An 18,214-nucleotide genomic window follows, 5' to 3' on the forward strand; every position below is an offset into this window, starting at 1 on the left:
ATTTGTTTGATATAGAATCCATACTAGGTTGCACTTTTCTTTCCAGTGAAACGTAACTGATCTTGAATGCGAAGCAAAGCGTCTCACTGAGCATTTACGTGTCTACAGCTTTGCACAAGCTGCCATGCCTCCACAACATGGCTGTGTGGACTAAGCAGGAAGCGTAGCCAGGACACACACACACGCGCATGCGTGTGCGCGCGCGCCAGATATCTTCAGAAACAGAAATCTGCTCTACCCCCTGGAAGACAGCGTACATGGGGAGGAGACATGCGTCCTTTCTGCTCCCATCCCCAGCTGCTCGCCATGCTGGGCTGGCACATGCCAGCACAGAACTAATGCAAAGATTAAGGTAATGGGGGCTGAGTTTAACCCATTTACCAGGAGCATTAGCTTACTTGGCGATTAGCAGTGTAGGGATCATGCTAAATGGCTTAGCTATTCCCAGCTCCCTCTCCTCTGGCAGGTCCTGAAGAGTTAGTGTGGAGAGGTATCCAGCAGTGATAACAGGACATTAGCAAAGCTTACCTCTCTAAGTTGTCCAGTTCCACATCCTTTCCCATGTTTAGTGCTCTATGTGCCAGTGCAATCACTCTGAAACCTTGGGTCGTGTAAACCTTAAGCTCCTTTATGAAATCAATTGGGACTGTTTAGAGGAGAAAAGAATATGTGGGCAAGTCTTATGGTTTAAGTGACTTAAAGAACATCCAGTCTTTGGTTCTTTTCTTCTATGGCTTAATCTGTGCATATTACATGCTCATCATTTACCAATACCACGTTCTTTCTCAGCAAATGATCAGCTGTTTTTAATCCAAAGGCTCTGGAGCTGATAACTAGATTTGAATATTTCAAACAACTGGACTACGAGTTTGTTTTATGCTTTAAAAAGTATGTAAAGTACAAGGAGGTCTTGTGGTTAGAGTAGTTCCTGTTCTAACCACAGGGCCTCCTTGCACTTTAAATAAGGTCGAGGGAGTCTTGAACCTAGGCCTGCAGAGCAGCTAAGCATCAAACAACCCTTTGTGCCATCCAGCAATAATTATAACCACTACCCATGACCCGCTGTGGACACAGACCACAGGAAGTCTCATCTCCAGGGGTCTGAGAGGTAGCAGCCTCGTGGCTCCTGTTTGGTAAATCCAAGAGATGACAGAGCGCTGTCTACACGGGGGGTTAGGTGCGTATAACTGTCACTCAGGGGTGTCGATTTTTCACACCCCCGAGTGGCACAGTTATACCGTATAGGTCTGTAGCACAGACCTGACCTTAGCAAAGACACAGCATGGAGTTCCCTTCCACACAGACTGCCTGCCGCCTTGTTTCCATCTGGTAATGCTTCTCAAAGTGGGGACGGGATTAGAAAAAGGAGCAGACGCCCCACGACACTCCCCTCTCTTTCCTGCCAATCATGTTCAGTGCAGCTCACGCGACAAAGCATTTGTTGGACCCTGGGTGAAGGGTCCTGACCTGAGAAGTTTGGTCAGTGAGACAGCTGAACACGTGGTGAGAAAGTTTTGCTTTGAATTTAACAGTTTGTTAAGCTAGGCACTAGTAGTATTTTATCTTTATTTTTCTTGTAACCATTTCTGACTTTTATGCCTCATTACTTGTATATTCTTAAAATCTCTGTTTGTAGTTTATAAACTTGTTTGATTTAATCCAATGTGTTTAAACTGAAGCGTCTGGGAAACTCCATTTGGGGTGACAAGTTGTGTGCATATAATTTTTTTTTTAAAGAAATAATGGACTTAATATAACTTGTATTGTCCAGAAGAGGACTGGGCAGTACAGAACATACATTTCTAGGGAAAATCTGGGACTGGGGGTGTGTTGGGATCACTCTGCAGTACAACCTAGGCTGCTGAGAGACAGAGTGTGGCTGGCAGGCTGCAGTTGCACAGATACTCAGCGTGCGGCATGCATACAGTTTGAGCAGCCCGGGGACAGCAAGGCATACTTCAGCAAGGCATTGTAAGGCACCCAAGGTTGCAGGGCAGGAGTGACACAGCCCGCCCATGCCCCCTGGGGCCTGGATTGTATTCTGGTATGCCACAGTAAAACCCACCTGTGATCTTGCTTCCAATTAGCAGCCTCCTCATAAAATATCTCCCCTGTTTCCTGCTTAATTGGGCTTGTCTGGCCTAATTCAACCCTGTCAGGGCCAGTGTGGGGAGGCCCCCGCATCACATAGGCCATCCTGGCAAGCCCAGACCAGCAGAGGGTGCCCCTAGAAAGGCCTAGCAGGTCTTGAACCTGAGCATGCAAAGCTGCCAGGCATGCAGTCCTTCCAGGGGCTGCTGTAATTAGCTTGTGCTCCACTACCCACAACCTGCTCTGACCACAGCCCACACGAAGTCTCACCTCAGAGAGACAGGCAGCAGCCCCATGGCTCCTGACTGGCACTCAACCCTATGTAAACCCCCAGGGCATTCTGGGAAGTGTTCAGGCAACAGTGTGGAGCTTCTGCGCCATCATGACCATGTCTGCCCTGGAATGTCTGGCTTTGACCTTGCCTTGAAGTGGCTCTTGCCTCCTGACCTGGACCCTGACTTGGACTCTGGTCCTTGGTATTGGCCCCAGCCTGGAACTTGGCTATGAACTTCTCCACTGCTCTCAGCCTCAAGTTTGACCCTGCTCTGTCTCTTTCAAATCTGAGTTCTTCCACTTAAATGCTCTGTAACTTTTTGGGTGAATCACTTAATATTTCTGTGCCTCAGTGGGAGCTTTCTTTGATGGCAAGCAGCTGGCTTTGTGAATGGGCTGGGTTGGGCCCAGGGCATGACATAGATATGAGAAGCTTCTGTGACTGCTATCATTTACACTGGGGAAGGCCCAGGACCAAGAGAGGCACAAAGATGAATTAAAACTACTTCTGCCTCTTGTCCTTCCCCCAGTTGTGCTGAGTGTGAGTTGGAAGTAGCTAGGGGTCACGCCTGCAATCTACAATTGGTTCTGATAATTCCATAGAGAGATTTTAAAGGCATATGTAACTTTAGGATAGTCTACCTATTTGACCTGGAAAAAAAGCCGTATTTCATACTGTAGCTGCATTGTATAGTGCCTAATTATTTATTATACTGTGGATCAACACCTACACTAAAATGGCTGGATAACAAACTCGAGAAACCAGAACAGGAATCAGTTTAAGATGCTTTTCTTGTCTGGGTTGATAGAACTGTGTGAAACTCATTTCAGAGACTTACGTAATTAGGCTTGTGATGGCTAAGCTGCACCCTCCCATCATTCCCCAAAATCTCCCAGAGTGGCTCAGCAAAGCCATTTTCACCCGGTTTCTCTCCAGTGCCATTCAAAAACACAGCCAGGCATTGGTCCCATCCCATGTTTGCTCAGAATCTTCATGAAACTTGGAAAACATTTCAGTGAATCTGATCTGAGTTTCAAGTTGTTAGTGGTGTTTTCATAATAAAAAAGGAGCTTATGTTTGCTAGCAGAATGAGAATAGAAGCCCCGGTTCAAATTTCAAAAAGGAAAAAGGAAAGCTGGCAGTTTTCTACAGCAGTTATTGTTAACAATAATTTACATTCACGTAGCTCCTCTCCCAGCACTCAGATAGAAAGCTTCTGTGAGACTAGTCAGTCTTACAGTGCTGAATGTACATATCTGGAAACTGTATTTGTGCTCTTACCTCTTTTGTTAGTCAAAGATATGCATGTCACTGCCCGTGCAATGACCATGACTGCTTATCTAAATCAGGTATTTGGACATGCTAACATCCAGTTATGGGCCCAATTGTCCACTATGTAAATAGTCAATGAAACTCAGCTAGTGTAAATCATCGTAGCATCTGACTGTACATCAAATCAGCTCTTGGACCATGCGAGTGCGGCCATGGTAGCTGTATCAATGAGATTTACAGGTGCACAGTAACTCTCAAGGGCAATTTCCTTTTGGACTGAGCAAAAATAAAGATATGTACATTTATACATATAGATACATTTCCATACCAGTTTCTGGTCTGCAAAAGCTGGTCACCATTTCTGGTGCTCCCTTCATATACAGATCATACTGGTCCTTCCCAAGCTGCTGGGTAATGACAGACATCCTCTGCAGCCCAGAGGAAAATGGGAACTGACGTAGGATTGCTATCCCATCCACTGGAGCCTGAGGAAAGTCAGGAAGGTAGGATGTTAAATTAGATACTCAATTCATTTTGCAAACATAAAATCTGTCTTTTGGCTAGCTTGGGACTTGTTTCCTATTGTGAGTTCTCTCTGGAGTTGAGATAATTAGCCTGAGGGCATTTCACTTGCTACCTTTTGCACGTGGGATCACAGGGACCAGACACAAATTGTACAACTGGATCTCTCATCTATTTCCATACACTTCCCCTAGAAAATCCAGGACTGTTTCCTATAGCACATTCTTTAATGCTCAGTCTCGGATAGCTTTTAAATTGTCTCTGAAGATGGGGCTTCCTACCACTGCTTCCTGTGGCAAACTATTCCACAGCTTACAGACCGTAGTGGCTTTTCCCCCCTCCTGATATTCAGCCTGTGCTTTCCATCCTGGTTTGTGCTTTGTTCTAATCTGTCTTTCATTAGCCATTTTGCATTTATTTATGTGAAATCCTTTGAGAACTAAGGAAGAAATGCTTGGAGTGAAGTAATACTTGTATTATTCTTTTTATTTTTTTCAGTATGTTATAATGCACGTGTCTCTTCCTATAGATTAGTTCAGTCTAGTAAACAGGGCATTTGATCCAGTTCAGGTGATTTGTTAATATTCAGTTTTGTCAGCTGTTCCCTGCACAGGTCTCACTTTGAATAGCCTAGAAAAGCATATTTGCTTTGTTGGTAATGTTAGAGGAGTCCTCCAGGAGGCATCTGTCTTTACTTCTTAGAATGTCTATTTTTCATCTCTAAGAGTCTTCCCAAGTGTGTGAAAGAAACGTGCAGGAAAACTTTGCTGCTACCCGTATAGCAAATAGTTTTTCTCATTTCACACCACTGTTGTCCCTCTTCTGCTCGCTCTCTTCTTCTGATCATTTATTTTATTCTCTCTTACATTTTTAATTTTTGCAAACGTTGTTCTTCCTCTGTCCCTTCCTTTAGATCTGTCTCATCCCCCTCCCCTCCCTTCCCCTCCCCTGCCCTATATATTTCTCTCTCAGGGAAACGCTGCTTTGCTGCATTCACAGGAACTGTTTAAAATGGATTCACCCCTGCCTGTACATCCTCAAACAGCCAGTTTAGTGTGTCTGACTGACTTCCTCCAATTTAACACAGGGACAAGTTTTCAAAGAGACTGTGGTGGGGTGGACTAGGCCCAAAGGACCCTTGCTGGAGGCCTCAGAGTCCTGGCATGCCCATCCCAGGAAAGGAGCAGTGGAGAGGTCCTCCAAGTGGCCTAGAATGGCTATAGGGGAAGCAGACAATCGGAGAGGCTACAGGGAGCAGCCAATGAGGGCCCAGCAGGCGCGTATAAAAGGAGCTGCAGGAAGTGAGTACACTCTGCTTGCGGGGAGTAGGTAAGCAGGAGGTGGCCCTGGCTGGTGGGGACTGGGGAAGTGAGGGAATAGCTTCTGGCTGGCTGCCAGGATTCACCTAAGCCAGGCCCAGGGCAGCTGAAGAGCTGGGGTCAGAGGACTAGAGGCCAGGCGAAGAGTCCCCAGGGAGGAAGGCCTGGGCATGCTGCTCCACTCCAGAGCAGGAACTTCTCATGTAAGCTGGCCAACTAGGGTATTGAGATAGGCCTGTTGGTCAGACTGAGGACCGGGCTTCAGAGATGTTGGTGCCCACGGAGGGCTACAGGGCGTTACTGAGGACTTTGAGATAGGCCCGGTTGGACAGTGTACCCTGGAAGGGGGACAGTGTAGGTGGCTCGGTCAGAGGACTGAGTCACTGAAGACCTGCCGAGAGACCCATCGGTTGGAGGGGGGTGCTCGCGAGAGGGGGGTGCTGCGCTGCTGGAAGGAACTGAGAGATTACAGGCCCTGTCACTCAGAGAAGGGGGCATTTGTGAGAGGCAGGTGCTGACCCCATTAAAGCAACACCTTTCATAAGATGCAAAAATAGCATAAAAGAACAGCTGAGGCAATTTACAGCTGCCAGCCAATTCTCGACATTGGAGAGATAAATGAATGTTACTTCTGCTAGGAGTTACATACACACCATATTCTTTCTGTTAAAAACACAGAACTCACATTTCTAGTGTTTGGTCCTGGTTTAACGATTACACTTGTATCTGGTACTGCAGTCTTACTATGAGCTGTACTGGAATCTTCCATTTCCTTTGGAGGGGAAAATTACACCAATAATAAAATTAGGACATTAACCTGGAAGCATTTAAATATTCAACCTACACCTGTGGCCACAGGTATACTTAAGGATGTGCAAAAGTTCCCGTCTTTGGGAGGTTAAACTTTGTGCTCAAGTTTTCACCTTTTCATTTTGGTTTCTTTGCACTTCTGAAATTTGACTTTGCAACATTTCACAAGCGAGGTTTGTTTGGTTTTTTGTTGTTGTTTCTTTGCGCTGTGAGAATGCAAAAAACCAAAAGCCAATCAACCAGAAAACATACCTTTCACTCAAAATGCCATGCTCACAAAACTTCCAGCAGAAACTGGATATCTCAGCTCCCCTGGGCTGATCCCATGGGTCCTCATACACAACATCCATACTTTCATATGTCTGTCACCAGTGTAAACACAAAGGGTGATGGAATACAGGTAAATTTAACATCCATGAGTTTTACAAGATGTTGAAGCTAGACACATTTAGACAATGAACCAATTGGTTATGTCATAATACCTTGTTTAAAACAGGTTAGGTAAGTCTCTGGAAATAGTAGTACTGGGCCCTTCCTGCTTCAGTCAGAGCATTTGGCTAGATACACTGGGAGGTGCCTGCCAACCACAATCTGGGGTGTCTATGATTACATGAGATCACATTTTTCATCGGCTCATGCTGTGAACACCTGCTCTCTGTTGGTAAGTCCCTAAAGTGTAATGCCCACTTCTGAGCGCTAAACAACAATGTAACATGCGTGTACAAAAAGCACAGGTGCATCTGGAAGGCTGTGTTTAGAAAAGGGCCTTTAATGTGTTCTTACCCATGTTAGGTCAAAATTCTCCTCTCCATTATGCACAGTATCTCCATCATATACCACACTGCACAGCCACACATCAGCCATGCTGCTATTGCTTGGGGGAGGAAGGGACAGAAAGGACCACGAAGCAAGAATGATGGGGCTCTGTGGGATTGAGGGTTGTCACCATTCTGAGTTAAATACTTCTGACCCTTTCACGGCCTATTTGAGGGCACCCTACTTGGGTTTCAGGCCTGTACCCACCATCTCTCTCTGGGCAGGAACCTGCATCCCCCTCCCTCCAGACCAGGGATTTAAGCTGCCATTTTCTCCTACAACTCACTGGTCACCTTAACAAGTCTGAGTTTTGTTTAGCATCTGTCAACCTTCTCTCTCAGCCACTATGACAGGGCTAACCAATGACCAGTCAATATCTATTTAGAACCAAAGCATTAGAGAGAAAACATAATTTGAAAAAGCAGCAAAGAATCCTGTGGCACCTTATAGACTAACAGATGTTTTGGAGCATGAGCTTTCGTAGGTGAATACCCACTTCGTCAGATGCATGTAGTGGAAATTTCCAGGGGCAGGTATATATATGCAAGCAAGCTCGAGATAATGAGGTTAGTTCAATCAGGGAGGATGAGGCCCTGTTCTAGCAGTTGAGGTGTGAAAACCAAGAGAGGAGAAACTGGTTCTGTAGTTGGCAAGCCATTCACAGTCTTTGTTTAATCCTGAGCTGATGGTGTCAAATTTGCAGATGAACTGAAGCTCAGCAGTTTCTCTTTGAAGTCTGGTCCTGAAGTTTTTTTGCTGCAGGATGGCCACCTTAAGGTCTGCTATAGTGTGGCCAGGGAGACTGAAGTGTTCTCCTACAGGTTTCTGTATATTGCCATTCCTAATATCTGATTTGTGTCCATTTATCCTTTTCCATAGAGACTGTCCAGTTTGGCCGATGTATACTATACTATAGTAACTCTAGCTCAGGAACCAATCCATGCAACAAACCTTGATGCCAACTCTACCCACATATCTACACCAGTGACATCATCACAGGACCTAACCAGATCAGCCACACCATCACTGGTTCATTCACCTGCACGTCCACCAATGCTCCAAAACATCTGTTAGTCTATAAGGTGCCACAAGATTCTTTGCTGCTTTTACAGATCCAGACTAACACGGTTACCCCTCTGATAATTTGAAAACTATAACCAGGTGATGTGAATGCCTGTCTGAACAGGAGTCATCCATCTTCCACATGGAGACCCTGGTAGGTTTGAAAGTCCTTCAAACCCCTTCTGTAGAGTCAGTGGCTCTTATCAGTTCCTGGAACGAGTGAGAGTGACACTTCTCCCATAGCAGGCTGCCCACTTTATACAATTCTCAGTTTTTTGTCTACTGTCAAAACCACTGTATGCAATTTCCCCAGGGCGGTACTCCTATAGACTTGTTTACCTTTCTAGGGATTTGCATTAATTACCCCCTTGTGATTTTTAGTTCCTGATACCTGAAGCATGAATAGACTAACCATCCCCAAAGATATTGCATTGCTTGTTCTGTTCCAAAAAAAGAAATTAACACTTTCACACCTGGCAGGTAACAAGATGAGATGGGAAACTGAGTCACAGTCTTTCATGAAAATATGTCAGATGTTTCCCAGGTATTCATCTTTCCTTATTTTAAAAGTGGACACAGCAAGGATACTAGATCATCCAGGCTTGTGAACCTGGATGACACACCTGCACGTTGTCTCTTATTTCAAATGTCCTCTATTCATATAAAACATTTTCTTAAGAAGCTGACATACTCTATTCATTAAACAGTACAAGCTGTTTGACAACCATCCCATATTTTTTTCTTAATACCTACTGGAGGGATATGCAGTGGGAGAGCTCTCACATGCCCCCTCGCCCCCCCCCCCCCCCCGCTTAGCCATGGGTGGCAGGTATCATAGGCTGGGGGAGGTTGTGGCACCCCAAACAGCCTGGCGTGGTCCCGCCCACACTCCATCCTCAGACCGCTCCTGCAGTTCCCAACACTCTGCCCTGATCCATGCTGGCTGGGGCTGGGGCTGGGGCTGGCCAGCCTGCCACAGGGACTCGGGATGGCTGGCACTGGGGTTGTGCTGCCCAGCCAACTGGTGCTTCAGGTGCTGGGGGCTCTGTGGCCGCACCACCCAGCGATGGTGGGGGTGCTCTGGGCTCCTGAGGGGGAGCAAAAAGGGAGAGGGAGGGGGGATGGGACTTGGGCAAAAGGGGAGGGGCCAGGGGCTAGCCTCCCCCAACGCCAGGTCACCGGCCGTCCATGCCTTAGCCCTTAATCCAACCTTAATCACAGCCTGGTGCCTTTTCCCACAGCTGCTTCTCTCCCAAGCATCTCTTCTTTAAGCCCCAGGGGAGAGTGGCTGTCTACTTAGCTACAGTCTCTAGCCAGGCCTCCATAAGGACAGGGCAGCGTATCTCTTTGCTGATGGGATAAAATACTCCTCTCCCTGACTGCATCCATGCAGAACCAGCTGGTTGCTTCCCCTCTTGTCCTACAGCAGTCTCTCACTGCAGGAAGTGAAGCCAGTTATAGGAGCCATGGCCTTGCTACTAGTGAGGAGGGGGCTGGCACTTCACTACCTCCCTGGAATCTGGTTTCAAATCACACACAGGGAGATGAAAAAAGTCTTTCTTTCAAACCCACTGACAGATCAGGTGTGTGGCAGGTACCCTCAGGGAAGTTAATTGCTAGAACTCCAGAGGCAGATGCAGTCCTGTGGCAATGCCTCAGAATTTAGTAAAAACAGCCAGAGCTCACTAGTCTTTGGCAGAACTGCAGGCAGAATGCTATGAAATGATTATGGCCAGGACCAGGGACCCATTTAGTGGTCCAGGCACTGGAATTTTGCTAGCTGTTACATATTGCTGCCGCCAGGTCTGCAGTTGCTTGCCTGGTGATTAGGGGAATGCCTTCAAGGATTTGCATACTGTGTACATGCAGTTAGAATAACAGTCACGTTTACCCAGCAAGTGCACTCAAACATTTTCCTGTCCAGTGGGTCTCCCTGTATCTTCTCATCCAGAACTATGAGTGAATGACAGCTCGCCATGGCTCCACACGGCAGTCCCCAAGGCAAAGGAGTACCAGAGGCAAAGCTGTAGACGTTCTGGAAACTGATTTAAAACAGAGGGTTAGTGTACAATTTCTTTACAAATAGATTCACTGGGACAGATCCTCTACTGGTGTAAACAGATTCCTCTCGGCTGACTTCAGTGGAGCTATGCCTATTAGCAGCAGCTGAACATTCAGGCCCCAGGCCATTTCATATACAGGCCTAACCTCCTCAATGAGCCAAAGGTATCTTAAACATAATTAGCATGGAACTTTACATTTCAGCTTCGCACTGTGCTATTACTCTCTGAGGGAATTGGCTATGAATACTACAGTTAACACAGGAGCTTTAGAGCCCTGCTTGACAGCTCCTGTTGTTATTTATTAAAGGAGAGATCTTGGACACAAACAGAAAAGAGTGATGACACTTCCTGTAGTCTGCTACATCTCACTGAGCAAGACAAGGTAGGTGAGGTTGTATCTTTTACAGGACCAATGAAAGATAGATATTACCTCCCCTACCTTGTCTCGCTCATATCCTGGGAACAACACAGCTACAACACTGCAAACGTCCCACTGAACAGTTTCCTGTTGGGAGCCCAACAGAGTGTTGGTGAAGTGTCAAAGTGACACGCTGGACTTCGCTGGGCCTGATTCTCCACTGCCCTGCACAATGAGTTATTTACCTCTGTGCCAACAGCTGTGAAAGGCCACTGCTGGTGTAAGTGGAGAATTCTGACTTGTTAACATTTTACATCCACTTAGCACAAGTGTAAATGATGACACAAGGTGCAGTGCAGAGAATTATGTCCAACCCCTTCATTTATACTAGTGGCCTTAACATCTGAGGACCTGAGACATCTCTCATGTGCACCTGTTTTAAAACCTGTATTACTCCACTGATGTACACGGGGGTAGAAGAGACTCAGGCCCTGAACAATGCAGTGTAATGCAGCATTCCCGGAATATGCTCTCTCCTCCTGCCTGAGGCAGAAACGGAGCATAAACCAGTTTGGGCTGAGTGAAGTCTTTACAATTTCATCCTAGATTATTTCTCCCCCACTATAATCTTGATTGATTCTCTCTTTCCTATGGCTCTAGGACACGCAACTATTACACAGCCTAGCACTGTCTGTTTTCTTAGAATGTATCTGCTCCATGGCATGTTCAGCTAACAGGAGGCCCATTAAGTTTTATGTGAGCATGGTAAAGAGAAGCTATAATTTATTTATCCTCCTTTACTACTAAATCAGAAATGGCAAAATGTGGAGTTCAACAATGCAGAATATGGTAATATGAGATCAAGAAGCAGGATTGCATTGTGGATCCTGTAGTCTCTGGCCTGGTCTACATAGCGTAGTTGAAGTCGAAGTATCTTATTTCGACTTTCCTCCCGTCCTTACGGTGCAGGATCGACGGCTGCAGCTCCCCCTGTCGACTCCGCTACTGCCATTCGCCCTGGTGGAGTTCCGGAGTCGACGGGAGCCCGTTCGGGGATCGATATATCACTTCTAGATGAGACGCAATATATCGATCTCCGATAAACCGATCGCTACCCACCCATCCAGTGGGTAGTCTGGATATACCCTCTGCGAGCCACCAAAATCTGTACCATTTCAGGCAACTTAGATCTAGCCCTTGGGCTCTTATTGTAATTTGGCAAATTAATTAACTAATGCCTATAAAGCATTTTAAAGTAGTTAAATGCTGTATAAGCATTCTTGCTGTTCTTTTATCTTGTTTAAAAGTACAAAAGGACATTTCACATGCGGAGTGACATTCCTTTACTGAAACTGCATAGGTTTCAGAGTGGTAACCATGTTAGTCTGTATCAGCAAAAACAACCAGGAGTCCTTGTGGCACTCTTTTGTAGTGCTAACAAGGCCAATGAAATCAAGATGGACATCGCACATTTCCAACAGTTGACAGGTGTGAGTATCAGCTAACCCAGAAGTCACCTACTACAAAACAGGCCCAACACAGAAAGTAACAGAACACCACTACCTGTCACCTACAGCCCCCAACTAAAACTTCTCCAGGCATCATCAAAGATCTGCAACCTATCCTGAAGGACGATCTCTCACTCTCACAGACCTTGGGAGACAGGCCTGTCCTCACTTACGGACAACCCCCAACCTGAATATAAATATTCACCAGCAACTACACACCACACAACAAAAATACTAACCCAGGAACCAATCCCTGCAACAAACACCATTGCTAACTCTGTCCACACAGCTATTCAAGGGACACCCTCATAGGACCTAACTGCAAACTGGACACCATCAAATTAGGCCTGAATAAAGACCTAACCATCCTAGGACCTAACCACATCAGCCACACCATCAGGGGCTCGTTCATCTGCACATCTACCAATGTGATATATGCCATCATGTGCCAGCAATGCCCCTCTGCCATGTACATTGGCCAAACCAGACAATCTCTACACAAAAGAATAAATGGACACAAATCAGACATCAAGAATTGCAACATTCAAAAATCAGTAGGAGAACATTTCATTGTCTCTGGACACTCAATAACAGACTTAAAAGTGGCAATTCTTCGACAAAAGAACTTCAAAAACAGACTTCAACGAGAAATTGCAGAACTGGAATTAATTTGCAAACAGGACACCATCAGATTAGGCCTGAATAAAGACTGGGAGTGGATGGGTTACTATAAAACGTAATTTTCCCTCCCTTAATATTCACCCTTTCTTGCAAATTGTTGAAAACTAATAGGCCACTTCCACCTTGATTGCGTTGGCCTCGTTAGCACTGACCCTCCACTTGTTAAGGCAACTGCTATCTTTTCATGTTCTGTAATATTTATACTGCTTTCTGTATTTTTTCACTCCATGCATCTGATGAAGTGGATTATAGCCCACAAAAGCTTCTGCCAAAATACATTTGTTAGTCTCTAAGGTGCCACAAGGACTCCTTGTTTTTGCTGAAACTGCATAGTAACACCCAGCTTAGCCCTCAGCAAGTCTCTTTGTAGGAGGTTGTTTAAGGAAGAGTGAAGTAATGATGCAGATTTACTAATTAGATCAGTGCAGAAATCAATAGCCCATACTGGTATGTTGGCAAGTCATCAGTATGGCTTCTTGCTGTGCAAAGTCTGAACATGCCATTGAGATAGGGCAGGAGGGGGGCATTGCACCATTCCCTTTGCTCATAGGGGCTGGGATCTACAGGCCTGTGAGGTCCAGCCCCAGCCCCAACAATGTCTGAGTCAAAGTGAAACCTGAATTTTGCTAAGATAGGGCCCAGGTTAACCGCCCAGCTGCCCCAAAGGTTTGCCATTGTGATCTGGAGCATAGGGTTGCAAAGCCACTCAAATTTGGCTCGGCTGCTCCTCAGTCATGCCAGACCTACCTGGGGTCTACACCTCCCAGACCACTAAATATAGGGGCTCTTCCCCTGGATCGCCACTGAAATTTGCCCACTCCCCAACCATGGAAATCTGAAATGATGCCCCTGTTGGCACCTTGTAAAATTTCCTAGTACATAATGTCAATTTTATTTGCAGGTAATATCTCTTATTGGACCAATTTCTTGTGGTGAAAGAGACACCCGGTGGCCAGAACCTGAAGAAAAGTTCTGTGTAAGATCAAAAGCTTGTGTCTCTCAACAACAGAAGTTGCTCCAATAAAAGATATTACTTCACCCGCCTTGTCTCTCTCATATCCTAGGACCAACACAGCTACAGGAACACTGAATACAAATTTATTTGCATGTGTAGCTCATTTTGTTCTCCATGTCACATGAACAGACACTGAACTACACAGTTAACTCAAGTGAAATAATCATGAGATTATTCAGGGCTATTTTCCTTGTTGTGGTTTTTGAGCTTTCTGCCAAACAAAATGTCCTGTCTGGAGAGAATTGTGCATGCAACCTCTATTAGTTAATGGCCAAGAGCCAAGTAGAGATTGTATTGCTAAATACAGGAAAATCTTACCAAATAATCCTTTATTGGGTGGCATTTGTTAATTAATGTTATGTAATGTGCATCAGATATTAATTTTCTCTCTGTCCTGTGAGAAACTTAGGGCTTGTCTACACTGGCACTGTACATCGCTGCAGCTTTCTGGCTCACTCTGTCACTCATCATGATACAATTATCTCCTCTGTGCCGAAGTACCTGAGATGTTGGCAACCACTGCTAAAGTCTGGGATGTTGATATAATGCATATGCTGATCCCCTGCGAAAGATGATGGGCAGCTAATCTCTCCTCAAATGTATTTGAGCCCAATGGAATATGCACAGTGCAATGTGGGTTTTAAATGATTTTTTATAGCCATGGCATGAACAATAAACAGCTGATTTTGGCTATAATCAACACCTTTTGCAATTACACACCACTTGTCACCTCAGGCTCTCAAAGAATTTTGGAACAGGAATTGAAATGCAGTTTGTCACATCAGGGTGGAGTCCGAACATTTCAATCTGATGAGTTTGGCTGGTAAGGTATGTCTGTTGAGGGTGGTCTGGATGTAGTGGCCTAAGTAGCAATTTCATTTATTTTTAAAGTTGTTTGGGCAACAGATGGTTGGCTAGACAGGACAGGACAACGAGGGAAGTGAAAGAGGCAAAGCAACTTGCCCATCAGGCCAGGGAATGAGCTGTGAGGAGACCCCAGTTCTCTTAACTCCCACGCCAGTGTCCTAGTCACTAGACCACATTGCCCCTCTCTTTCCTATAGCTGGACATATGAGGAAGCTCCCTCAGAGGTAAGGTTGAGATGAACTCTTGGCTGTTTAGATAATATATCTGAGATCTGCCCATCACTAAACACAATCCCAAAATGCAAAATCCATTTGTGGACAAAGATCCTTACCGGCTTCCTTCTGAAGGGATCAGCCCCCAGAGGTCCAGTCCATCTTCTGTTAGGGTGCCAGTCTAGGGTCAAACAAACATCTGATTATTTTATTAGAGGTTCAGGCCCTGATTCTCTGACTAACGCTAGTGTACATCAAACCGCACTGAAATCAGTCACGCCAGTGTAAAACTGGTGTAACTGAGAGGAGAACCGGGAATACATTTACAACAAACTACAGCAGGCTGGATACTCAGTTGTGAAGATCATCCTAGCTTTGCTGAAATGAATGGAGCTGAACTGGTTCACCTCAGCCCAGGAACTGGCCTTGTATAGTTGAAAACATGAAAATTAAATTGTATGTTCTGGGCAGAGAGAGTCAAGACATCTCAGAAATGTTGAAAGGGGTATAAGATCACAAGGATGAATGTTGGGGATAAAAGGAAATTATGGATCAAATTCCCAGCTTGCCTAAGCTAGCACAATTACGCACGGTACAGTGGGATTTCGCTGATTCGTACTTGCTGTAAACCTGGCTCATTGTTTTCAGGAGAGTTTCAGTGTCTGGAGGTATATTATTCACCACACGTTAAAAGACAACGGAATTAATGTAAAAACCACAGAAAGATCCAGAGATGAGTCTGGAGGCAGGATCCGGGTGAACCATGGTCTGGGTCCAGTCTGGAGGCAATGTCAGCCTGGGGCGGGGACCACGTTTTGATTCAGTTACTGCCCTACACAGAGCACTGGGAGTTGTTCCTGCCTGAGGTGGAGTGATGTGTGCAAACTCTGTGAGGTTGGGGGACTCCACAGCAGTTGAACCCAAACTCTTCCTGCGAACATGCCCAGGAAGAGATTCTCAGAGACCACAGGGACACTTGAGAAACTGGGCTTTCAGGAGCTAATCTGTATTGGGGCTGGGGACAGGTCAGCGTGGAATAGCACCAATTCCATCACCTTTGTTATATGTGGTGATTCCTAGGCAAGCACAGATTCCAGAGTAACCTCTGCATCACGCCCCAGAGCAGGCACAGAGCATGCCTCGCTGGCAAGCAGGCTGTATGGTGACACTCATGCCTGTGTGGCTACTACCCCCACCCCTTCAGCTCGCTGAAGAGGGTTCTGCCTGGAAGGCTTTGTGCAAGTCTTGGGTCCAGCATACCCAGAGGAGGCAGCCTGAATTTGACTTCTTGGCTATGAGTGAGCAAGAACAAAAGTGCTAAGAACATTTATGGCATTAATAGAACAAAATCCCAAACCTGCAAAAAGCATTAAAAACTATTGCAGCAATCTTGCTTTAAAAGCTGTAATATGTTTCTTACTTTGTCAAAGCAAACCAGGTTTATTTGCCCGCATATATTTATCCTCTGGGGGCTGATACAGAAAATTTTCTTATTCTTCAGCCTCTTTTGGGCATAAACAATCCCTGTTGTCAAAGCAGCTGGTATTGCAGGAGGGACAGAAACAGTGAAGAGGAGGAGTGCCATTGCCACTGTTTCAGCTACTGGTTTCTGGAAAAGAAAAAAACACAACAAACCTGTTGATGATATTCGACCTGTTTTTACTCTTTGAATGTTCAAAAGCTTGGACTATCTGAGCAGAAGCTGTACGTGCAGTGTGATGTTCCAAACAGCTGCCTTACTCAGGGTTCAGAAGGAAGGAATTCCAGTGGGGAAGGAATTCCATTATCATGTTACTACTACTTACCTTGTGCTGTACATACACACACACTGTATAGATCAGTCCAAGCACGCCAATTAATGTAAGGATTATGATGAATTTGAAGGCATCTCTGTACAGTTTGAAATTCATGGGCTTGGGGTAGAGGATGGACCTCACCAGATCGCCTTTGGCTGTGTTGAACCCTATATTAAGACAATCACCACAAATTGTATATGTTAATCTAATGGCACGATAGGTTGAACACAACTGAATTAGGAGATGGATGGTATTGTAAAGATTTTCTGAAGGCAGGACAAAATATCTGGCCAGCTCATGTAGTGTGAAATTCATCAACAGGCAAAGACCCTCCATGTCACAACCTCTCATTTTACACCTTCACATGGGTGGTGGTAGCAGATCCCTCAGTGCACTCTGTGCCCCTAGGAGGCAGATTTCACCCCTGCTCTGAATGCACAGGCATGGATGGGAGAGATTTGGGGAAAGATCGTTGTACCTATGCTTATAGGAACCCCTATACTGGGAGCACAGAAGGGAAGCTATTCCAGTCCTGTAACAGGACTGGAATAGCAGCCACACAGGACCTTGCCTGTGGATTTGGGCTGAAGTCTGTAGGGCCTGTCTACATTGTTATGGGAGCAAGCTCCCAGCCTGGGCCCACAGACTTGTGCTAGCAGAGCACATACTAAACACAGCTGTGTCGATGTTGCTTTCATGTTGTGGCTCAGGCTGGAGCTCAGACTCCGAAGTCTAGAGGGGTGGAGCGGGGGCAGACTTGAGAGTGTCAACTCCAGCCTGAGCTGCAATGTAAATCACTGTCTAACCTGTTGTTTTTAGTGCACTAGTGTAAACCCTGCTCACACAAGTCTGTTGGCCCTGGATGGGATGCTCTCTCCCAGACGCAGTGGAGACACACCCCAAGTGCTGTGCAGTAAGATAGCTTACTCAGCCTTTGCGAGTGTGCTGGAGGGTGGGGATGAATGTCATCTGTGACTGACTAAAACTCAGACTGCGGCTGGACTGAACAGTCTTTATTTACCAAAACAGATCAGCTCACGCACTTTAATTGGGAACAGTGAGATTTCTTTCTAAAAAGCTGTTACTAGTGGTGAAAGGTGCCATGTTGACAGCCATGCAGACCGAGGTCCTCTAGTCAGTGAAAAGGGAAGAGGTACAGCATCAAGCAGTGGCAGTCCATGCTTCCTGGGCTGTCCTGGCAGTTTATCTGGTTCTGGTCTGCACACAGTTATTGTGCTGCCATCACTGTTTTGGATTACTGCAATGGTTATACCCATACAAACCCTAGTGTGAATGCAGTAACACTGGTATAAAGGTATACACATCTTGTTTCCCTTCCTATATGGAAATAGCTAAACTGCTGTAAAGCACCTTTGTACTAATATAACTGTGGGTTGTACCACTTTATACTGGTCTGGTTAAAGTTTTTGTGTGTAGACAAGCCCCCGAAGGGTTTTGTGAGGTAGACAAACCCAGGCCTATCTACTGAGACTGCCATCAAGGGAGTCCAGTAACACCAATGGGTTGGAATGTGGGCCCCTGTCCACT

At 45.7% G+C, this 18,214-nt stretch overlaps 1 protein-coding gene and 1 long non-coding RNA gene across 7 annotated transcripts in view; one reads left to right on the forward strand and one right to left on the reverse strand.

Moving 5' to 3' along the window:
• The window catches only part of ATP13A5 (ATPase 13A5), a 57,631-nt gene that overhangs the window by 17,326 nt on the left and 22,091 nt on the right, over nt 1–18,214 (reverse strand). For all 4 annotated transcript variants that reach the window (XM_050963868.1, XM_050963869.1, XM_050963870.1 and 1 more), the window contains exons 11-17: nt 16,676–16,833; nt 16,291–16,479; nt 14,990–15,051; nt 10,058–10,208; nt 6,164–6,250; nt 3,966–4,122; nt 529–646 (exon numbers count right to left, since the gene is read on the reverse strand). In XM_050963868.1, the coding sequence (XP_050819825.1) occupies nt 529–646; nt 3,966–4,122; nt 6,164–6,250; nt 10,058–10,208; nt 14,990–15,051; nt 16,291–16,479; nt 16,676–16,833 (922 nt within the window). The remainder of the gene's footprint in view (nt 1–528; nt 647–3,965; nt 4,123–6,163; nt 6,251–10,057; nt 10,209–14,989; nt 15,052–16,290; nt 16,480–16,675; nt 16,834–18,214) is intronic.
• LOC127056304 (uncharacterized) lies at nt 70–16,517 on the forward strand. 3 transcript variants are annotated; one of them, XR_007775774.1, is made up of 4 exons: nt 70–1,503; nt 7,984–8,320; nt 10,118–10,225; nt 16,372–16,517. It is a non-coding gene; the product is annotated as an uncharacterized LOC127056304 (long non-coding RNA). The 3 variants fall into 3 exon arrangements; XR_007775775.1 differs by having other exon boundaries at nt 70–352; XR_007775776.1 differs by lacking the exon at nt 16,372–16,517 and adding an exon at nt 13,678–14,513.

This window comes from Gopherus flavomarginatus, chromosome 8 (genome assembly GCF_025201925.1).
Source record: "Gopherus flavomarginatus isolate rGopFla2 chromosome 8, rGopFla2.mat.asm, whole genome shotgun sequence".
Taxonomy (NCBI): domain Eukaryota; kingdom Metazoa; phylum Chordata; order Testudines; family Testudinidae; genus Gopherus; species Gopherus flavomarginatus.